A 24,337-nucleotide genomic window follows, 5' to 3' on the forward strand; every position below is an offset into this window, starting at 1 on the left:
TCGGTGATCAATGTTAAATAACTTTGTGCAACACATTCCATATTGAGGTATATTTAGAAACTGTCTGGAAACTGCATCTGGTGTAGACCCCAGTTAAGCTACACAGGGCAACACCAGTCTTGAAGGATAAACACCAGTCACGGAGCATTAAATTACTGCCTATGATCTACTGGGCACAATTTAATCTGTCTGACTTCAAACATTTAAAAGATTGCTTCCTTCAATCTTCCCGCACTAAAATTAACTGGGAAGGGGGGGGCACCTGCTTGGACCCCCCAAAATTGATTTGGTTCATAGCAGCTTAATGATAGCACTCCCAATTATGCAAAGGAAGTACAACTGCAGGGGGGGGGCGCCTGGGTGCTCTCTGAGCTTGATTGTTTTCATGGAAACGTTTTATTACCAAACTAGGTAACATCGTCAGTTTGCAAACCCCACTCCATTACTAGTACTGATGATGTAACCTAATTTGGTGATGAAAGGTCTGCAAGAAAGCAACCAAGCTCAGAGACCACCCAAGACTCCTCATTTATTCCTGAGCTACAAATATTCTCCTTTATAAGCACAGCTAGTCTGAAGGTGTCGTCTTTTAGGCAACTGTTAAAGAAAACCTGATTCGTATAGATCAGGGGTTCTCAACCTTGGCAACTTTAAGACTTGTGGACTTCAACTCCCAGAATTCCTCAGCCAGCCCTGTTATATCCACTGCTGAGGGAGCTGTACTGGTCACCAGTTTGTTTCAGGTGCAAGGGAAGGTGATGGCTGTTACCTTTAAAGACCTGTTTAAAAGATCACCTTTCCTGAACAAATTCTGACCCTCTAACACAGTGGTGGCGAACCTATGGCACGGGTGTCAGAGGCGGCACTCGGAGCCCTCTCTGTGGGCACACGTGCCACTGCCCCAGCCTTGCCTCCCCCCGCAACCCCCTCCTCACCAGCAGCCCCCCTAAAGGAGAGTCGCCCCCCGAGCGTGGCCCACACGGAGCAGCGCAGCCAAGGACATGGCAGCCAGGCAGCGTAGACAAGACTCTGCCCTCACGCCCCATCATGAAGTTGATGCTGCAGGGCGCGGGCAGAGGGTCTGGCCACCATAGCGCTGCTGGGCTGCCTGGGTGATCTGCGGTGGGCCCTGGGGGTGGTGAGTGGTCCTGTGGGCAGGCGGGGCGGGGGCAGGGGGTGGAGCAGGGGCGGGGCAGGGGGGTGGAGTGGGGGCAGGGCCAGTTTTTGGGTACTCAGTCTCTAAAAGGTTTGCCATCACTGACCTAGTATCTTAATAAACATAACCTGCCAACAGCACACTTATTCCCAAACCACTGTCATCTGCTTAAGTTTACTATGATGGATAATTTCTCTGACAAAATGAAAAAAAAAAAAAAATAAGCACAAGTCAAACAAAGCACTAAAATTCATGGGGAAAACAATCTTTGAGATCCATCAGGTATTCTCCCACTGTATGGTCATCTCTTGTGTTCCTCTCCCCACCCACCCCCCACCCACCCCCGCTGCAATATTTTGACTTAAAGGTTGGAAACAGAAGGATGCCATTTTTGTAGTCCGCCAAACAAACCTACCTTGAAAAGGGCTGTTTGACTGCTGGGCGAGGGTGAGATGCTCTTCACTCAGGAAGTACACAGGTTGATGCTGGTTTATTTCCACACTGGTGCAAACATTGCTGTCCCCGTGCAAGAAAAAGGTGAACGAGCAAGACAAGTGCTCACTAAAGAAGAAACAGAAGACAATACAGTTAATCAGCACCGATGGACGTGCTAAGAAGGTCGCTGACCAATGTTTTAAAAAGGGGGCACTTCTTAAAAAATTAGCAACCTGACCTAAAGCACCCGTTATGTGTACGTTGAGAGCAGAATCTTAAGAGGCTACCTATCAGTTGGCCTCCATTTCACCAATCACTGTCTAGAGCAGTGGTTCTCAACCTGTGGGTCGGGACCCCATTTGGGGTTGAACGACCATTTCACGGGGGTCGCCAAACACCGCAGTCCGCCATTTTTTCCCTCTTTTTCTTAGCTGTGCTATTCCCTTTTATATTATTGGCTTTTGAAAGCCAATAGAATAGACTCTCTTGAATAGAGCCTAATTCTATTAGCTTTCAAAAGCCAATAGGAATTGTCCAGGCTGTCTCTGCCCTGCTGAGCCCGCCAAAAGTCCCATTCTGCAAACGGTGCTGCACCAGTTGAGTAGTCCTCGACTTACGACCAGTTGAGTAGTCCTCGACTTACGACCGGTTGGGGGTCGCGGCATTAAAAAGGTTGAGAACCACTGCTCTAGTGATCAGAAACTATAGTACAGCAACAAGCTTTGTGGGTCCACCTTGGTGGCAGTATTAAACCTTGTCCTGCCAGTGTAAATCTAGGATAGAGGTAGGCAACCTTGGCTCTTTTATGACTGGTGGACATCAACTCCCAGAATTCCTGAGCCAGCTATGCTGAGAAGAGATGGAGAGGTTTCCATGCTGAGCCAAGCTGGCTCAGGAATTCTGGGAGTTGAAGTCCACGAGTCATAAAAGGGCCAAGGTTGCCTACCCCTGGTCTAAGGGTATGCAAATATATATATATATATTCACAAGTGATACAAGTTGACTTAAGACCACAAGTGAGTCCAAAATTTTCAGTGCCGTTGTAACTTAAACGGTCACTAAATGAATGGTTGTAAGTTGAGGACTATACAGTATCGCCATAAGATAACACAAATAGGATTGAGATCTTGCCTAGACTCGCATATTGCTCCTCCACATTAATGCAACCACAACATTTTTAAAAATATGCTTAGCGTTGTCATCAAAGCAGGAGATCAGGATTATATCTTCCAAACAAATCAAAATAAAAACAAAAATCCAGTCTAGAACGTGACACAAAAAGGAGAATAGCAAAATGAATGTGAATAAGCTGCATATTATTCAGAATAAGTTAGGATCTCCAGTATCTTGCAGAACTCATGTCCTTTACCAAATCATTTTTCAGCAATATTTGAAGGAACGTGCTTACTTTGAGATCTAAGTTAGAAGTTAGATCTGAGAAAAGAATCTGGCTATTTAAATTTGCCATTCAGTTTTTGGATTCAAAATACTATGAAAAGAATAAGTATTAATGTAAGAGAAGCCTCAAAAAAAGAAATAAAAACTAAAACACTTAAGGGAAAATATATTTGGCAGGAGTCTTTAAAATTAATTTGTATTCCAGGATCTTCAATTACTAATGAGCATTTCAGAAAACAAAACAAAACTACAGCAGAGAAAGATATTCTCTCCCCTTCAATTAAACTGCAAGTAAATTAACAATAGTGGTGCTTGAAGTTATTCTGGCAATCCTCAAATGCAACCCCAGGAACTAAATTGTCCCCTGCTGTTCCAAGTTTTCAGAAGCAATGAAAAACGGAACTCAATATTGTAGTTCCCAAACTGTGGCACTACAACAAACCCATAGGGGCACAGTAGGATTATCTTACTATGTAATAAACAAAACAGTGAGTGACAACGCTGCACACAGTTTGAGAACCACAACTAGCATCGTCAACTAAAGACTGTGAACCAAGTTTGAAATCTCAGACTTAATGTACCAACTTGACCAAAGGCAGGTGGCATATTCTTCAGTCACTAAATTGTGTCCGATTCTTTGTGGTGATTTCATTACTAAAGTAGTTAACACTCTAGCACTGATGATGTTACCGAGTTTGGGTAATGAAATGTCTGCAAGAAAACTACCAAGCTCAGAGAACACCAAGCAATCCTGGCCCTGTGCCACCACATTTGGTGCTTTTCTCTTCTCCTTTTTTATCATCTACATGAGGCTGCTAGGTGAGCTCATCCACCGCCATGGGGTGAGGTATCATCAGTGTGCTGATATCTAATTATGTATCTCCACCTCTCACAATTTAAGTGATGTCATGAATGATTTATCCAGTGTCTGGAGTCTGTAAGGGTCTGGATGGGAAAGCACAGCTAGCAAAACAGAACAGCTTTGGGTTGTGGGGTCTACCAGTTCCAGACCTTTGCCATCTTTGGTGCTAGATGGGTTTGCTTCTTACAGTGTTTCTCCGAAAATAAGACCCGGTCTTATATATATATATATATATTTTATAAATACATACATACATACATACATACATACACATATATATATACATACATACATATGTAGGTCTCTGGTTGTTCAGGTTTTCTCCCGCGTAAAATTGGAAGTGTCTTGGTGACGTTTCGACGAAGTCCCATTTGTCATCTTCAGGCTGGTGTTTTCAGCTTCGTGCTTCGAGGAAGATGACGAATGGGACTTTGTCGAAACGTCGCCAAGACACTTCCAATTTTACGCGGGAGAAAACCCGAACAACCAAAGACCTACATACAAACACCCACGAAAACATACATACATACATACACACACACACACACACACACATCCTCCAAAAGAGGCAGTAGGTCTTATTTTCAGGGGATGTCCTCCCCCCCCCCCCGGACACCTGTCTCGCCGTGGCAGCACTAACAGCCCTGTCCAACAGGAGCCTGTGTGGCTGCTGGCCCACTTCTGCGGCCGCTCGCAGCAGGAGCCCACGGCCCTCTGCACCGTGCTGCCTCAATGAGGTGAGGCAGGTGGGGAAGGGGGTGGAGCTGCCCCACGCACCCCATAGGCACCCAAACACTTTTCGCCCAGAGGGAGACTGGAAGCTTTGTCTGCCTGCAAATGGGGTGCTTAGAAACCGAGCGATTCGCTCCATTTCCATACGACCCATAGGTGCCCAAACACTTTTCTCCCGGACGGAGAAATGACGGAGATCAGAAACTTCGTCTGCTTGCAAATGGGGCACTTGGACATGGAGCGATTAGCCCTGTTTCCAAGCACCCCATTTGCAAGCAGACGAAGCTTCCAGCCTCCTTCTGGACGAAAAATGTGTGGCGCATCTGGATTGCCTGCCTCCCCCCTCCCCTGTGCTTGGACCTACCTGTGTTGCACCAAGGGGCCGGTGGGCTGCGGCTGCTGCCAGACACCATCGGCCCCCGCGTGCTCACCGCTGCTTGTACTGGCCACAGTTGTTAAGCGAATCACTGCAATTGTTATGTTAGTAACACAGTTGTTAAATGAATCAGGCTTCCCTTTTGAATTTGCTTGCCATAAGGCCGCAAAAGAGGATCTCATGACGCGGGACACTGCAACCATCACAAGCATGAGCCAGTTGCCAAGAGTCTGAATTTTGATCACATGACCATGGGGATACTGCAACAGTCGTAAGTGTGAAAAAAGGGTGTAAGTCCCTTTTTCCAGTGCCGTTGTTAACTTTGAGTGGTCACTGAATGAACTGTTGTTAGTCGAGGACTACCTGTACTTTTACTCAGTGACGATAGACAGACAGCAATAGCAATAGCACTTAGACTTATATACCACTCCATACTGCTTTATACTACTCTCTGAGCAGCATATTGCCCCAACAATCTGGTTATTTATTTTACTGACCTCAGAAGGATGGAAGACTAGATAGATAGATAGATAGATAGATAGATAGATAGATAGATAGATAGATAGATAGATAGATAGATAGATAGATAGATATGAGAGAGAGAGAGAGAGAGAGAGACAGAGAGAGAGAGAGAGAGAGAGAGAGACAGAGAGACAGGGAGATGATAGACAGACAGATGGGCAGGCAGGCAGGCTGGCAGGCTAGTCTGTACTGTTTTTATTATTTTATGTTTTTATGGTGTGTACGTCACCAAACTCACTGGTTGAGATGGGCAGCTATACAAATTAATTAAATAAAGGAAGTGATTTGGTGATGCCAAGTTTGCAGCAAGGTTGGATGAGCTAATGGGAAGATCAGCAGCGGATCACTAAGAATTGGGGAGGGGAGGATTATGTGGCGGCCTGGTATTAGTTGAACCTTAAGCAAGTTCAAAATGGTACAGAGACCAAATCCATGTGTCAAAAAATATGGATATACAAACACTTTTCCGCAGAAATCTGCCTGCAATTATCCTCCATAAATATACAAAACTGCATATGATAAGGCTGAAGGAGAATGAAGGCCATCAATATAAGTGTAAACACCATCTCAAAACTACTGTTATTTCCTAAATTTAAAAAAGGGTTTATTACTATAATTTATACACCCCAGGGAGCTATTCTCTGACTAAATTGCTTTGCCAATGAACCCAATGAGAACTGAGGCTTATTTTAATGTTCAGGTGAACATTTTATTCATAAGAAAAACAGCCTAAAAGATTAAAAATACATGAACAGATGGAGAAGCAGCAATATCCAATCACCGCTCCATAACAATAAATGTATATCAAGCGTGTCCAACCTTGGCAACTTTTAAGACATGTGGATGTCTGGAAGTTGGAAGTCCACATGTCTTAAAAGTTGCCAAGGTTGCACACCTCTGCTGTAAGCGGTTATCTGTTGGGTCCATACTTGTATGTAGACAACCATCCGACCTGAAGCAAATTCTCACAAAATCATTCTCACAAATTCTCATGAAACAACAGAAGACAAGTGCCAGATCCTTCACCTAGCTCAGGGGGGTGGGGACCTATGGCCCTTTTTATGACTTGTAGACTTCAACTCCCAGAATTCCTAAGCCGGTCATGAAGGCTCGGGAATTCTGGGAGCTGAAGTCCACAAGTCATAAAAAGGGCCATAGTTCCCCACCCCTGGCCTAGCTACTCTACCTCATCCCTACATCTACACCAATAGTGCCATCCCAGGCCCCAATCACTTAACATACAGCTACAGGCACTTTCACATTCTTTTCTTCTGAGGTGATACACGCCATGATCTGCCAACCTAGATTCTATGTAGGACAAACATACCAGATGTTGCGCAAAACCCTTAACCACACTGAGTTTGACATCAAGATTCAAATTAGGAACAAAGTAAAAGCAGCACTTTAAATCTCCCAGGATATTTCATCACAGATCCCCAAGTGGCAGTTTTGGAAGAAACTCTGACAGCACAACTGAATGGGAAACAAGCTGAGTTTACATGTTAAAGAGGTTTCAGGCCATCTCAGAAGGATTTAACAATATACAACGAGTTCTTAATACTTTACAACTGTTAACTGATCACTGCTCCATATCAGACAAAGCACTCTGTGCATCTAATGAAGTGAACACCAGCTCATGAAAGCTCATGCCTTAAATAAAATAATCTCAAGAAATGCTACCAGATTTTCTGAATCTTGCCTACCAAGACAACACAGTGTTTTCAACCTTGGCAAGTTTTAAGATAGACGGGCTTCAGTAAGGGAGAATATTTATAGCTCAGGGTTGAAATAAGGGGTCCTTGGTGCTCTCTGAGCTTGGTTGTTTTCTTGCAAACATTTCATTACGTGATGAGAGTTGACGGACTTCAACTTCCAGGATTCCCTAGCCTAGGCAGCCATCCAAAACTTGCCAAAATTGAGAAACACTGGCCTAACGTGAATCTCCTCCTCCAACAGCTCTCTACCAAATTCATTAATCTGGCAAATATTTATAAATGCCTTGTCACTTGCATTTTAAGCACCTATCCAAGCTGTTTCAAGGACACACTCAGACATTGCTACTACGTTTACCAAAAAAAAAAAAAAAATCCTAGTGAGTTAAAATTAGTATTAAATGACAAATCGAAAGACAGACAAGGAAGGGATTTATTTCTGTGTTCTCTTCACCTTATCTCAATGAATGAGATAAATGCTGCACAACATTTACAGAGTTGACACAGCAAAGCACGGAAGAAAAAAACAAATCTTCTGTGAGAAAGTAAAAACAATTTCCACCCACACTCAAATGATGGAAGCATTGCACATGCTCTGCTAGTAATGATCCAATGGAAATTAAATATATATATATATATATATATATATAGGTCTTTGGTTGTTCGGGTTTTCTCCCGCGTAAAATTGGAAGTGTCTTGGCGACGTTTCGACGAAGTCACATTCGTCATCTTCAGGCTGGTGTTTTCAGCTTCTTGCTTTGAGCAGCAATGTGTGGTCTTAGCTGTTTCTTCCTTTTACCTGCCAGTGGGGGTATGAACTGACATTGCTGCTCAAAGCAAGAAGCTGAAAACACCAGCCTGAAGATGACGAATGTGACTTCGTCGAAACGTCGCCAAGACACTTCCAATTTTACGCGGGAGAAAACCCGAACAACTAAAGACCTACATACAAACACCCGCGAAAACCTCAGAAAACATATCTATATATCTATATCTATATCTATATCTATATATCTATATCTATATCTATATCTATATCTATATCTATATCTATATCTATATCTATATCTATATCTATATCTATATCTATATATATATATATATATATATATATATATATATATATATATATTGCTTCCCTAAAAGACAGATGTGGAGAGTCCTTGACTTAGGACCACAGCTGAGCCCAAATTTCCTGTCGCTAAGCAAGAGAGTTAAGTGGGTTTTACTCCATTTTATGACCTTTCTTGGTATTAAGTGAATCACTGCTGCAGTTGTTAAATTAGTAACATGGGTTGTTAAGGAAATCTGCCATCCCTGTTGACCTGACTTGTCAGAAGGTCGCAAAAGGGGATCACATGACCCAAGAAGAGTCAATGGAGAAGCCAGGTTCACTTAACAACCGTATAACTAAAGTAAGAACTGCAGGGATTCACTTAACAACTGTGGCAAGAAAGGTCATAAAATGGGGCAAAACTCACTTAACTATCCTGCTTAGCAATGGAAAATTTCAGCTCAATTGTGATCATAAATTGAGGACTACCCATATTTTACTTTTCGTGTGCCTGTCAATTAATTTATCTTTTGCCTTTAGACAGTGCTAAGCTTCAAAAAAACAAACGAAGCCATTCTACGGTGTAAGATTTTGTGTCCTGATGTTGGGGTCAGTCTGTGCTAGATCTTTAAGCATTAGCTCAGAAACAAATTCGGCCTTCATTTTAAACTGGCTATGAGCCAGTTTCAAGCAGCTGTAGAGTAGCTTACAGACAAATGAAAATAGACCAGATCTTGTGCTACGGACAAATTTCTCTGCACAGAAACAAGAAATTCAGAATTCAAGTAATTGGCAATGAGGCTTTAATCATTTTGACCATTTACTTTGTACAAGAAGGTACTTGGGATAATTACAGCCAAAATGTTATTGAAGAAGCTATACAGAAAAGCCCAAGATAATTAAAAGATAAGCTTTTAGAGATAAGCTTTATAATTTTGTAACTGAGATGCAAAGGATGTTATTAAGCAATTTTACTAATTAAAAAAAAAGATTAAATTGAAATTGGAATTTGAAACCCTGCTGGTCAGTAACAAGGGCCTCTCTGACATTTTCAAACTAAGATGACCAACCGTCCTCCTTTAGGGAGGACAGTCCTCCTTTTGTGAGTTCTGTCCTCCCTTGAAAAGTGTCCTTCATGTCCTCCTTTTCGATATTTGAAAACTAATCTGCAGGGCTTTTTTTTTCTCATAGAATGCTCAGAACGGTGTTCTGGCACCTTTTTTTGATGGGTTTTTTTCAACTTTTGCATGAGCTGTGCTACTCCCCCTATTGGCTTTCGAAAGCCAATAGGAATTGCTGCTGAGCACGCCAAAACCCCTGGCCGGCAAACTTTGCACATGTAAGTTGTCTGCAGCGAAGGGGAATTGGCAGGAACTTTGCACCCCTCCCTGCTACCCAACTACACCATCTCCTAGTTACTACAGTGGTTCTCAACCTTTCTAATGCCGCGACCCCATGATATAGTTCCCCATGTTGTGGTGACCCCCAACTACTTATACATCACCGGGTGCCAGGGGCGTGGCCAAAGAAAAGGGGAAAAAAATGGCAGACAGCCTTGTTTGGCGACTCCCGTGAAATGGTCGTTCGACCCCAAATGGGGTCCCGACCCACAGATTGAGAACCACTGTCTTAGTTAGTCCCGAAGATACCTGGAGGAGACTGGAGCGGCGACGCCACAGTAACTTTCTCTTGATCTTCAGCCCTGCTAGGGCAATAATGGCTGCGGGCGCAAGAGGAAGGGGCAGCGGGGCTGCTGCGGGTGGGAGTGTGAGGGGCAGTGGTGACTGGCTGCCCCCCAAACTGTGAGAGCCATGGGGCCTGCTCTACACAGGGCTGTGCAGGGTGGGCAGTGGTGCAGGCGGGGTGGCTGCAGGTGGGGTGTGTTGACAGCGGGCTGCGCCCCGGGGTTGGAGCCAGCGCAGCTGGTGCTTTGGGAGCCGTGGGGCCTGCTCTACATGGCGGGGCAGCAGTGCTGGCAGGGCGGCTGTGGGCGGGGGCGCGGCATGTAAGCATAATTACAATATAAAATGTTATTGTTACAAATGTTTTTATTATGCATTTATCATATTATAGTGTATTCTGTGTTATTGTTGCAATGAATGTTTCTTTCATTTACGATATTTTTTCTTCAATTTATTTGTGTCCTCCTTTTCATTGTAAAAAAGTTGGTCACCTTATTTTCAAACACAACTCCACAAAGGAAAGGCCTCTTCCAAAGCTGATATCTGGGTTTTAGTGACTACAAGCTGAACAATATTTACTTCCTTTATTCTTCTACATTTCCAATGAAGTGTGGCAAACTCTTTCTGTGTCTCTATCCAAAATGCAGTTTCACAAGTTACTTTTAAAGTGAAGCTTGCTTTTGCAGTCAGGAAAAAAAAAAGCACACTTTGTAGATTCAACAAAAAGCAGTGTGTCCGTATTTTAAATTAGTAAAAATTTCTGGAGTTCCAATCTCTTGGGATATTATTCATTCTTGGGATAAAGTCCTTCTTTAGTATTTATTATAAAAGTTAGTTATAGACTATGAGAAGAAACATTATTATGCTGCAATTTTGCCACGTAGGAATGAAAATGAAGAATTCAACAACTGGAAGAGTCTAGATTTTTTTTTCTGAATAATTCAGGGGGTTTTTACTCTCCTAGGGGAAAGAGCTCATCTGACTGTAAGGAAAAACCATAAATGTCTTTATTCCCTACAGTTAACTTGAATGGAAAAGAACTGATCCCCGAAAGCAATTTTAAGGGAGCTCTCAAAATAATGAAATTACAGTACGTTATATTTCTTGCTTGACTCCTGGAGAAAAATAATTATACATTCATGCAAACTGAACACTCAATTGTAGAGTTTGATGGGATTCACTTACACGTTCGTGCCCATGCCTGCTCAAATCCTGTTTACAGCAATTAATCACTTTTTTTAATTAGCTAAAGATTGCCAGCCTTTTATGAAGCACAGGACCTTCTTCATTTGATTTACTAAAAAAAAATAGACGACCTAATCTACCCTTTATAAAAAAAAAACATTCCAACCCATTAACTTTCTTTCGTTATCCAGATACACAACAAAAGACTATGCCCAGATAAATCACACTGAGATCTAAACAAGACTTCATTAAGAGTCAAAGAATTCTGAATCTGGAAATTTGTATGGAGTGATCAGTATGATACCAATTAGTGACAAATATGGAATAGAGCAGTGGTTCTCAACCTGTGGGTCGGGACCCCATTTGGGGTCGAACGACCATTTCACGGGGGTCGCCAAACAACGCAGTCCGCCATTTTTTCCCCCTTTTCCTTAGCTGTGCTACTCCCTTTTATTCTATTGGCTTTTGAAAGCCAATAGAATAGACTCTCTTGAATAGAGTCTAATTCTATTGGCTTTCAAAAGCCAATAGGAATTGTCCAGGCTGTCTCTGCCCTGCTGAGCCCACAAAAAGTCCCATTTTGCAAATGGTGCTGCACCGGTTGAGTAGTCCTCGACTTACGACCGGTTGAGTAGTTCTCGACTTACGACCAGTTGGGGGGGTCGCGGCATTAAAAAGGTTGAGAACCACTGGAAAAGAGAGTCCTGCTCTGATAGCCTCTCAGCAGTATTCCATGCCATGGACTCCTTGTCATTTATAGAGTACAGGTAGTCCTCAGCTTACAACAGTTCATTTAATGACCGTTCGAAGTCACATTGACATTAGAAAATGTGACTTATGACCGTTTTTCACAGTTATCTTTGCAGCATCCGCAACAGTCATATTTGTGACTGTTGCTGTGTCCCAAGGCCGGGGTCATGTGATCCCCTTTTGCAACCTTCTGACAAGCAAAGTCAATAAGGAAGCCAGATTCACTGAACAGTGAACGGTGCTGCAAGTTGTCTGCAGCGAAGGCGAGCTGTCTGGAAGTTTCCACCCCTCCCTGCTGAGCAACTACTAAAAATTAAGTAAAAGAGGGCCAGGGGTGGGAGGTGGGAGGCCGGCGGGCGCAGGGAGGGTTGCTGGCGCGCGTGGGGCCTGGCGGGTGCCTTATCTCCCTTGGGCTGGGCCAGCTGGTGGCCCAGCCGGTGGTCACCCTGCGCCGTCGCTGCCCCTTGCCAGCTACACTTCGGCCAGCGCAAGGGGCGGCACCACGCATGCGTGGCGCTCCCAGGCAGGGAAAGTCCTCGACTTACGACCGGTTGGGTAGTCCTTGACTTACAACCGGTTGGGTAGTCCTCAACTTACGACCGGTTGGGTAGTCCTTGACTTACGACCGGTTGGGGGTCACAGCATTAAAAAGGTTGAGAACCACTGTTCTAGAAAATCCTTCATGGCTCGAGGCTATAATGGAGTGTTTGGTGCGGATCAAAAATCAAAATTCACAGGCTTGGCAACCAGAACATATTTACAATGGTTGCAGCCTCCTTACAGTCACCCCATCAAACTTAGGATGTTTGGCAACCAACATGTATTTATGACAGTTGCGGCATCCCAGGATCATGTGATCACCGCTTGCGACCTTCCAAACTGATTTCTGACAAGCAAAGTCAATGAGAAAAGCCGGATGCACTTAACAGCTGTATGGGTCACTTAACTGCAGTAATTTACTTAACAACCATGGCGAAAAAAGGTCATAAAAATGGGCATCTCACTTAACCACCACTTTGCTTCGTGTGGATATTCTAGTCTGTGAACGTTAAGTTGAGAATTACCTGTATTATGGAATCCTTCCAGACTGCCTTCAGGGCTTGGAAATAGGCGGTCTGGGATTATAATGATCCTCCAGTTCCATTTATATATGCACAACATACTAAACCTGTATACTATTAACATAGTTTTGTTTTTTTTTTGCGGTTGGGCACATTGTATGAACACAGCTCATTTGGCTGGTTTCGATTCAATGTGCTATCCCAGTCCAATAAACAGGTTAATTCACTAACGAGCTTAAGTACAAACACAAGCAAATGAGTTGATTTGGGCATATTACTCACTCATATTGGAATGCTATGGTAAAATGAGATTTGTATGCTATCCTAAATGAGAAAGATATAAAAGATGATAAATATGTACAGGAATAAATAAGGCAGTGTCTCTTCCATGCAACATACTAGATGAAAATATTCAGTACTTTTATGTTTTGGAAGTACAGAGCCATGCTGAGAATGGAAGGGGAAATCCAGTTCAGATATACAGGTAGGTTCTCCTGCTTGAGGAGGGGGCTGGACTAGAAGACCTCCAAGGTCCCTTCTAGCTTTATTCTATTCTATTCTATTCTATTCTATTCTATTCTATTCTATTCTATTCTATTCTCTCTCAGAGGGAGTACTAATGACCAGATGACTGCAAGGAATATAAATATTCTATTCTATTCTATTCTATTCTATTCTATTCTCTCTCAGAGGGAGTACTAATGACCAGATGACTGCAAGGAATATAAATATTCTATTCTATTCTATTCTATTCTATTCTATTCTCTCTCAGAGGGAGTACTAATGACCAGATGACTGCAAGGAATATAAATATTCTATTCTATTCTATTCTATTCTATTCTATTCTATTCTATTCTATTCTATTCTATTCTATTCCTCTGACCATTTTTATGTATTCTTATGGGAGGGACATAGGAAATCACTGTTCTTATGGCAAGGGCTAAATTTGTCCGAGAGGCTCTGTGGTAACCTCATATTCCAATGAGACAATCATGGCATCGATCCTCTCTGCTCCTCCTTACTGTTTATCCTCCATTGCCCTGTTTTACAGGAACTTTCCATTCCAGCTTTCTATAGCAAACGACGACTCTCTCTGGTCTCCTAATCTTTACATTAATTCTGGAACGTTAAAAAAATATTTTAAATTGGGTTACAGTAAGAATAAAAGGGGGAGAAAGTAAATAGTTTAAAAGAGACAACGAGTCTGCCATTTGTATTGTATTAAAAAACAGATTAATCGGGTTATCAAAATGCAACTCAAACTCTTTTACCATTAATCCAATCAATAGAACATTCTAATTAAGACAAACTGAGAGTCAGTTTAGTTTAGTGGTTAAGGCACAAGGCTAGAAAGCAAGAGACCATGAGTTCAAGTCCTGCTTTAGCCATGAAAGATGGCTGGGTGATATTTGGCCAGTCCCTCTCTCTCTTAAAGGAAAGACATTCTACACGTGTTACAGAAACATGTAGCAAAAAGGGTAAGCTTCGTTTCATTGTAAATGTAAACAAAATGATGGTGTGAAATTATAGAGCCGTAATAAAATATAATCACTGTGAGAAAGTTAACAATTTACAACAGACATGTCAAACACAAGGCCCGGGGACCGGATGTGGCCCGCGAAGTGGTTTCATGTGGCTCACGAAGCCATCCTGGAAACAGTGAAGGAATGGCCCCCGCTGCCTTGGCCCTGGCCTAGGTCGGCCGGGAGGGAGCCATTTTGTGGTGGCCATCTATGCTAAAACGCATTCAGTCTTAGCTCCACAAGGCCGTCCAGAAACAGCAAGGAACCAGCCCCTGCCGCATTGGCCCCACCCCCTGTGTGCATGCTGGGAGGTGTCACCTTTTATAAGGAATGAAGCAATGGACCATGCCTTGGCGCTTGCCCTGGTCCCACCCCCTTCTGCCAGAGACCCTCAGATCTGTCCCCTCCTGCCCAGCCCCCCACAAGCACCCTTGATGCGAACGATGTAGAGCTCGCTATGCCCATCCAGTAGGCCACACCCACTCCATCCACACCCACCCTGGCCACACCCACCAAGCCCCTCAAGGGCAACCGCAATGCTGATGCAGCCTTCAATGAAATTGAGCTTGACACCCTTGATTTACAAAGTACCAGCAGCCCTCGACATACGATCATAATTCAGCCCAACATTTATGCTACTAAGTGAGATAGTTGATAAGTAAGTTCTGCCCCCTCTTGTGGCCTTTCTTGCCACAGTTGTTAAGTGAATCACTGCAATTGGTAAGTTAGTAATAGGGATGTTAAGTGAACCTGGCTTCCCCATTGACGTTGCTTGTCAGAAAGTTGCAAAGATCACATGACCCCTGCAACTGTTATAAACACACAACACTTGTCGACCCATCCAAATTTTGATCACATGACCACAGGTCGTTAAGTGTGAAAACCGGTCATAAGCCTCTTTCTTCTGTGCCGCTGCAACTTTTGAACAGTCACTAAACGAACTGTGCCCAAAATTTCTGCTGCTAAGCGAGACGTGTGTTAAGTGAGTTTTGCCCCATTTTACGACCTTCTTTGGCCAACATTAAGTGAATCACCGCAGCTATTAAGTGAATCTGACTTCTTCGGTGACTGTCAGAAGGTTCCAAAGGGGGAATTACGTGATCCTGCGATACTGCAACCGTCATAAATAGGAGCCCGTTGCCAGGCATCCAAATTTTGATCGTACGGCCATGGGGATGCTGCAATGGTCGTAAGTGCGAAAAATGGTGTAAGTCGCTTTTTTCAATGCCACTGTGACTTCAGATAGTCACTAAATGAATTGTTTAAGTTGAGGACTACCTGTGTCGCACAGATCAGAAGGAGGGCTGAGAAGATATCTGCAGACCTCTCATATCCTAAACCAGTGGTTCTCAACCTGTGGGTCGGGACCCCATTTGGGGTCGAACGACCATTTCACGGGAGTCACCAAACAAGGCTGTCCGCCATTTTTTCCCCCTTTTCTTTGGCCACGCCCCTGGCACCCAGTGATGTATAAGTGGTTGGGGGTCACCACAACATGGGGAACTGTATTATGGGGTCGCGGCATTAGAAAGGTTGAGAACCACTGTCCTAAACTGTTTCAACTCCTCCCCTCGGGATGGCGCTATAGGGCACTGCACGCCAAAACAACTAGACACAAAGACAATTTTTCCCCTCCTGCCATCATTCTGCTATGTACCTAATTCTCACAGTGCTGTTTAATGTCTGTGTGTATTTACGCACATAGTGTGACTGGAATATTATTATTATCTTCTTTACTCTCCCCCCCTTATTGGCATTATTATGTTCATCGTTATTTGGTTGCACCGCAGGTACACTGAGCGCTTCTGCGCTGGAGACAAATTCCTTGTGTGTCTAAGCACACTTGGCCAAATAAAATATTCAATACTGCTTTGAAATTGCATCTGTTTGGTCAAGGGATTGAGGAAAGACACTATTACATGGAAAGGAGCAGCCCTGGCAGCAAGGCACAGAATCTCACACTGTCCCACTAATCTCCTTCATTAAGCAGGTGCCTCCGTTGTAGCAACTCCACAGCTCATAGGCAGTTCTTTTCTGGAGGGAAGAGAGAGACCCTAGCTATTGAGGCTCCTCCTCCTCCTCCTCCTCCTCCTCCTCCTCCTCCTCCTCTCAAGCAAATCTAAAAACCAGTCATACTGGCTTTCTTCCTCTTGAGAACGGAAGAAGCAAGCCATAAGGAGGTAGACCAGAGAGAAAAATAGCCCTTAAAAGGAAGAAGGGGGATCGGCAGGGGAATCTCAGCAGCGAGAAATGTCAAAACTTTTTTCTCCCCATTTTTCCCAGAATTTTTCACAGACTCTTTCAAGAATTATCTCAGTCAGATTTCCCCAGTTCGGTAAGTCTGTAGATAAATGGATTTAGAGCAGAGATGTCAAACACAAGGCCAGGGGGCCGGATGCAGCCCGTGAAGTGGTTTTATGTGGCCCGCGAAGCCATCCTGGAAACAGTGAGGGATCGGCCCCTGCTGCCTTGGCCCTGGCCCAGGCCAGCCAGAAGCCAATGTACAATTTTGTGGTGGCCATCTATGCTGAAACGCATTCAGTCTTAGCTCCACAAGGCCATCCAGAAACAGCGAGGAACCAGCCCCTGCGGTGTTGGCCCCGCCCCCTGGGTGCATGCTGGGGAGGTGCCACCCTTTGTGAGGAATGAAGAAATGGACCGTGCCTTGGCGCTTGCCCCAGTCCCACCCGCTTCTGCCAGAGACCCTCAGATCTGTCCCATTCCTGCCCAGGCCCCCAAAGGCACCCTTGACGCAAACAATGTAGAGCTGGCCATGCCCACCCAGTAGGCCACACCCACTCCATCCACACCCACCCACTAGGCCGCACCCACCCTGGCCACACCCACTCCCCCCCCCCGAGGGCAACCGCAATGCTGATGCGGCCCTCAATGAAATTGAGTTTGACGCCCCTGATTTAGAGGACCCAGAGGGCTACAGCAAAGCATCAGGCACTCCTGTGAATTCTAAACTCTACACAGGTAGTCCTCCACTTACAAGGGTTGATTTAGTGACCGTTCGAAGTTAGAAGAGCTTTGAAGAAATGACTTATGACCATTTTTCACACTTACGACCGTTGCAGCGTCCCCAATGGTCACGTGATCAAAATTCAGGTACTTGGTGACTGACTCATACTTATGACAGTTGCAGTGTCCTGGGGTCATGCCCACTATACATATAAATGCCATTTTGGAAAATTTATGAACTTTGGTAAAAATAATTAAAATTACCAAGGTCACACTGCATGAACACACTGCTTCAGTAACTTACAAGTATTTGAAAGATGTTTTCTAGTAAACTGTCTATCTATTAGAGCAGTGATGGCGAACCTTTTAGAGATTGAGTGCCCAAACTGCAACCCAAAACACACTTATGCATCGTCGAGTGCCGGGTGGGTGTAGCCCATTGGGTGGGTGTGGCCCTTGGGTGGCCGTGGCCCATTGGGTGGGCGTGGCTGTAGTGGTAACGGCAGACTGGGTGGGACTAAAAAGTTCAATCAATCAATTCCAACTTTGCAAGATCTTTTTTTCCCCCGCGAGAAGTTGAAATTTACTGATTGAATCTTTTTTTTTTTTTTTTTTGCACACGGTGGCAGACACCTAAAGCGAAAAGGTTTTAAAAAACCCAGCTGAAGTCCTAGGACTGGGGTGACGGCGAGCGTGCCCACAGAGAGGGCTCTAAGTGCTGACTCTGGCACCTGTGCCATAGGTTCGCCACCACTGTATTAGAGGAAAGGGGATATTTAAGGCAATGCTTACCTTTTAGAAAAGCCAAGGAGTGAAATAATTAAAACATAACATTGCGTCACCTTTTTTGTCTCACTGGTAGAGTCCGGTGGCAAATACATTTAATTAATAAACAAATACATACATACATTTTCAGTTTCTGGTGAGCCTACATAACTCTGAAGCACACCCATAATAATTATACCCAAATTACAAAAGTTTGTTGCTATAATTTTCTTTTTAAAAAAAACACACTTTTTAGGAAAGTAGCTTGAGTTATGTTTATTTATTTATCTAATTTATATAGCTCCACCCATCTCAAAAGAAGTGATTCTGCCTAGCACACTAAGACTAAAATAATAAATATATGAAAACATGAGCTATGATGAAAAGTAAAACATTAGAAAATGGCTAAGATTAATAGGCAAGGGGATGCTAACAACAATTCACACATCCCCCTGGCATCTCCAGGCCTGGTGGCATAACAGGTCTTAAGGGACCTTCGGAAGCATTAGAAGTGATGAGGCCATTCTCACTTCGAGTTTGTTTGTTTGTTTTTTTTCAGAGAAGGAAGATCTTTTTGCGTTTAAACATGTAAGATTGTTTTTACTCCTCCTTTTCTAATGCAGAGATCGATATGGCTGTCTTTAAATAAAATTCATCTTTAGCTTATCCCTACTTTAAATTGCTTGAAGGATGTGAAATGACATGAAGTGTCCCTACTAAACAGCTACTTGTCATATTAATAAATAAGTGTGGCTGCTGTTTATATCTCAACAGCTGTTCTCATGAACAAAAGGAACAAGGAACACGCCACAAAGTGATTAGAAGAGTGCCCAACTAGGAAATACAAACAACATTATAGCCATCAGATGATCCGTTTAATGGAGAAATACTAAAAGTGTGAATAGGTGTAACATTTAGAATAGAGCAGAAACTGATTACAAAATGTTAAGAGAAAACAGTAAAAAAAAAAAAAATCAGTGCCTGGTAATATCAAGAGTTAAGTGATAGCAAATATGGCTACTAGGGACCCAGGCCAAATACAGGTAGTCCTAGACCAGGGGTCTTCAAACTTGGCCACTTTAAGACTTGTGGACTTCAACTCCCAGAATTCCTCAGCCAGCCCTGGCTGGCTGAGGAATTCTGGGAGTTGAAGTCCACAAGTCTTAAAGTGGCCAAGTTTGAAGACCACTGTCCTAGACTTACAACCACAACTGAGCTCAAAATTTATGTTGTTAAGCAAGACATTTCTTAAGTGAGTTTTGCCCGATTTTACGACCTTTCTTGCCACAGCTGATAAACGAATCACTGGGGTTCTGTTATTAATAAACGGTTAAGTGAATCTGGCTTCCCCATTGACTTTGCTTGTCAGAAGGTTGCAAAAGGGGATCACATGACTCCCGGGGACACTGCAACGGTCATAAATTTGAGTCGGTTCTCAAGCGTCTGAATTTTGATCACGTGACCACGAGGATGTTGCGACGGTTGTAAATGTGAAAACGGTCATAAGTCACTTTTGTCAATGTTGTTGTAACTTTGAACAGTTGTTAAATGAACGGTAGCTATACAGGTAGTCCTCGACTTACAACAGTTTGTTTACAAAGTTACAATGGCACTGAATAAGTGACTTATGACCAGTTTTCACAGTTACAACCTTTGCACCGTCCCCAGGGTCACGTGATCAAAATTCGGACGCTTGGCAACTGGTTCATATTTATGATGGTCGCAGGGTCTCAGGTGAAACCGTTTGCAACCTCCTGACAAGCAAAGCCAATGGGAAAGCCAGATTCACTTAACAACTGGGTTACTAATGTTAATACCGCTTTACAATGCCTTGGTAAGGCCACACTTGGAATACTGCATCCAGTTTGGTTACCACGATGTAAAAAAGATGGTGAGACTCTAGAAAGAGTACAGAGAAGAGCTACAGAGATGATCAGGGGACTGGAGGCTAAAGCATATAAGGAAAGGCTGCTGGAATTGGGTATGTCTAGTTTAATGAAGAGAAGGACGAGGGTGGACATGATAGCAGTGTTCCAATATCTCAGGGGCTGCCACGAAGAAGAGGGAGTCAAGCTATTTTCCAAGGCGCATGAAGGCAGGACAAGAAGCAACGGGTGGAAACTAATCAAGGAGAGAAGCAACCTAGAACTAAGGAGAAACTTCCTGACCGTTAGAACAATTAACCAGTGGAACAACCTGCCTCCAGAAGCAGTGAATGCTCCAACACTGGAGGTCTTTAAGAAGAGACTGGACAGTCATTTGTCTGAAGTGGTATAGGGTCTCCTGCCTGAGCAGGGGGTTGGACTAGATGACCTCCAAGGTCCCTTCCAACATCAACATCATCATCATTATCACCACCACCACCACCATCATCATCATCATTATTATTATTATTATTATTATTATTATTATTATTATTATTATTAGGGATCATTGCACAGTCAGCCAGATGTTCAGACTGGATTTGGCATTTTGTCTACCTATCGAGTCCTTACCCAGGACCTGGGATAGGCAGATGTGGATGTTTGATGGTATTACAGATATTGTCGCAGGATGGAAGCAGTTCCTAGTAATGCCGCCTTTTGCAATTGACTAATAGCGAATTTGTCAATGCCAATGGTGTTCAAGTGGTGCTCCAGTTGTTTTGGGATTGCACCCAAGGAGCCTATTACTATTGGTACTACCCTTGTTTGCTTTTGCCACAGTCTTTCTATTTCTATTTGTAGGTCTTTGTATTTTGTTATCTTATCCAGTTCTTTCTCTTCTATTCTGCTATCTCCAGGCACTGCCACGTCCACTATCCAGACTTTTTTGTCTTTCTTATCGACAATTGTTAAGTCTGGGGTGTTATGTTGCAGGTGCTTGTCTGTTTGAATTCTGAAGTCCCAGAGCAGTTTAATTTATCATTTTCTATGACTTTCTCTATTTTATGATCCCACCAGTTTTTGCTTACAGGCAAATGATATTTTTTGCAGATCTTCCAATGCAACATTGTTGCTACTTTGTCATGCCGCTGCTTGTAATCAGTCTGTGCAATCTTCTTGCAACAGCTTACCAAGTGGTCCACTGTTTCTTCAGCTTCTTTGAATAGGCGGCACTTACTGTCTGTTGCTGTCTTCTCAATTTTGACTTTGTATGCATTGGTCCTTAAGGCTTGGTCTTGTGCAGCCAGAATTAGTCCCTCGGTCTCTTTCTTCAATTTTCCTGCTCTTAGCCATTGCCAGGTTTTATTATTATCTGCTTTCCCAGCTATTTTTTTCATGTATTGGCCATGTAGTGCTTTGTCTTCCCATGCCTCTATTCTGTTCTTCATTTGGTCTTTCTTGTAGGCCAGTTTGGTCTCTCCATTAGTCAGTAAGCCTTCCTGATATACTAATTTCAGTGCATCTTCATCACTGTCCTTCAGATATTCTTCCAAAGCCATTTTTTCTTCTTCAACCATCTGATGTACTTGCAGCATTCCATGCCCACCTATTTGCCTTGGTAGATAAAGTCTGTCAATGTCAATGCGTGGATGAAGGGCATGATTTATTGTCATTATTTTTCTGGTGTTCCTATCCATTGATTTTAGTTCTGCTTGAGTCCAGTCCACTATTCCAACTGTGTACTTAATGACTGGGATTGCCCAGGTTTTGATTGCCTTTATGGTATTTCCTCCATTGAGTTTGGACTTTAAGATCTTCTTCACTCTCTTGATGTATTCACCTCTAATCTTTTTCTTGACTTCAGTGTGCTTGATATTGTCAGCTTGAAGTATACCCAAGTATTTGTAGTACTCTTCCTCATCCAGACTCTTAATGTTATTTTCGTGGGGCATCTTGATTCCTTCAGTTTTCACTACTTTTCCTGTTTGATAGTAAGTGTGGCACATTTGTCCAAGCCAAACTCCATAACAATATCTTGGCTATATATACGGACAGTGTTGAGCAGCGATTCTATTTCAGATTATGTTTTTCCATACAGCTTCAGATTATTATTATTATTATTATTATTATTATTATTATTATTATTATTATTATTATTATTATTATCTTAACAACTTCAGTGATCCACTTAACAACTGTGGCAAGAAAAGTCATAAAATGGGGCAAAACTAATTTAACAATATAAATTTTCGGCTCACTTGTGATCGAAAGTCAAGGACTATCTGCCCAGAGAAAATGGGCAAAAAAAAAAATAATAATGGAAGAATAGTAAGGGAACAAAAGCACACATTTTCTTTTCCTCACAGCAAGATGAGGAATGCGGTCCGGAGTTCTGAGGTGCTAGAATGCATTTCAATTCCAAAACATTCTCCGGGGATTTTTTTTTTTTAAATCAATCCTCCATAGAATCAGACAGCTTGAATATGCTTGGAATTTCTTGATTTCTCCTCCAAGATTACTTTAAGATGGAAACTAAGTCAAATTACACATAAAAGAAATTAGTGCTGCTTGAATATTTAAGATGGAAGAAAACCCTTTACAGCTGCCCTTGAATGGAACTAATAATATATTATGGCACTTTGGAAAGAAGATTGGGAAATGGAGCATCCGGTAGAGTAAAAGAAGAAATGATGTTGAGAAGATTAGCTATATATCCTCTGTGGTTAGAATGAGAGTGAGGTTTCTCAATTTGACTGACAAACAAACAAACAAATAAATAAATAAATAAATTCTTTAAAAATAATTATTATAATTATTAAATTATTAAAAAATAATAATAAATACTCTCGGTCTTTTGTGAAGAGTAAAAAATAGGAATACTTGTCTAAGGATAAAAAATTAACAAATGCTAATTTGTTCTTGTGGGAGAGAGCAGCAACTTAAAAGAGTTGAAGCTTTACTCTTAAATACAGGTAGCCCTCGATAAATGACCACCGGGGAGTCCAAAAATTTCTGTTACTAAGTGGGACAGTTGTTAAGGGAGTTTTGCCCCATTTTATGAACTTTCTTGCCACGGTTGTTAAGTGAATCACTGTAGTTAATAAAACGGTTGTTAATGGATCTGGCTTTCCCATTGACTTTTGCTTGCAGAAGGTTGCAAAAAGTGATCACATGACCCCGGGACACTGCGACCATCATAAATATGGTCAAAGCATCCGAATTTTGATCACATGACCATTGGGATGCTGCCATAGTCATAAGTGCAGAAAACAAGTCATAAATCATTTTTAGTGCTGTTGTATCCTCAAACAGTCACTAAACAAATGTCTGTAGGTCAAGGACTATTTGTATAGCATAGAGAATAAAGTTTGTCCAATTAGCATGCCTGCATTAGTAAGAGAAACTGAGGTGTCTGAAGGCACAAAGATCTTACAAACAGTTATTCTAATTATAATGAAAAATACCAGCTTTGATACATCTGTCTAAATATTTACACAGCACATCTTTCCAAAGATAACCAACATTTCCGGAATAAAGATGGTGGAAGCTGATTTAAAACAGCACACCAGCAACAGTACGAGCTAGCATTGTTAGTGCAGGAGTGAGCAACTATGGCCCCTTTACAACTTGTGGACTTCAACTTGCCTGGAATTCTGGCTTGAAATTCCATGCTGGCTTAGGAATTCTGGGAGTTGAAGTCCACAAAGTCTTACAGTTGCCAAGTTTGAAGACCCCTGGGTTAAAATATTGGATTAGAATTGAAGAAATCCAGATTCAAGTCTGCCTAAAATTAGATAGACATGTATTGATGTCCATTTTATAACCAGCTTTGGGTAGTTCCCATCAGGGAGACCTAAACCAGTGAAGTTCACCATGTTATGCTTGTGAGATAGGCAGCTATGCAAATTGAATTAATAAATAACTCAGATAATTGCTTTGATGTCTCTCAGTTTAGTCAATTTTGTTGGATTGTTGATGAGGGGAAAAACTGGAGTATTATCTTTATCTCCATGAGTTCCTGGAGTTTAAGGTAGGATATTTTATTTTATTTATGAGACTTATATACTGCTTTAAGTGCAAGCACTCTCTAAGCGGTGTACACCAGTAAGCAATGTATATATATATTTACATTGCCCCCAACAATCTGGGTCCTCATTTTACCTACCCCGGAAGGATGGAAGGCTGAGTCAACCTTGAGCCGGTGAGATTTGAACTGCTGACCTGCTGAACATAGTCAGCTAAAGTGGCCTGCAGTACTGCACTCTAACTGCTGCGCCACCTCGGCTCTTTGATAT

General features: G+C 42.6%; 1 protein-coding gene across 2 annotated transcripts in view; it reads right to left on the reverse strand.

Moving 5' to 3' along the window:
- Positions 1-24,337, reverse strand: part of MED13 (mediator complex subunit 13) — a 168,274-nt gene that overhangs the window by 98,412 nt on the left and 45,525 nt on the right. For both annotated transcript variants that reach the window (XM_039349995.1, XM_039349993.1), the window contains exon 4: positions 1,572-1,717. In XM_039349995.1, the coding sequence (XP_039205929.1) occupies positions 1,572-1,717 (146 nt within the window). The remainder of the gene's footprint in view (positions 1-1,571; positions 1,718-24,337) is intronic.

The sequence above is a fragment of the Crotalus tigris genome, unplaced genomic scaffold, assembly GCF_016545835.1.
Source record: "Crotalus tigris isolate CLP2741 ecotype Arizona unplaced genomic scaffold, ASM1654583v1 scf7180000018306.2785112, whole genome shotgun sequence".
NCBI lineage: Eukaryota > Metazoa > Chordata > Lepidosauria > Squamata > Viperidae > Crotalus > Crotalus tigris.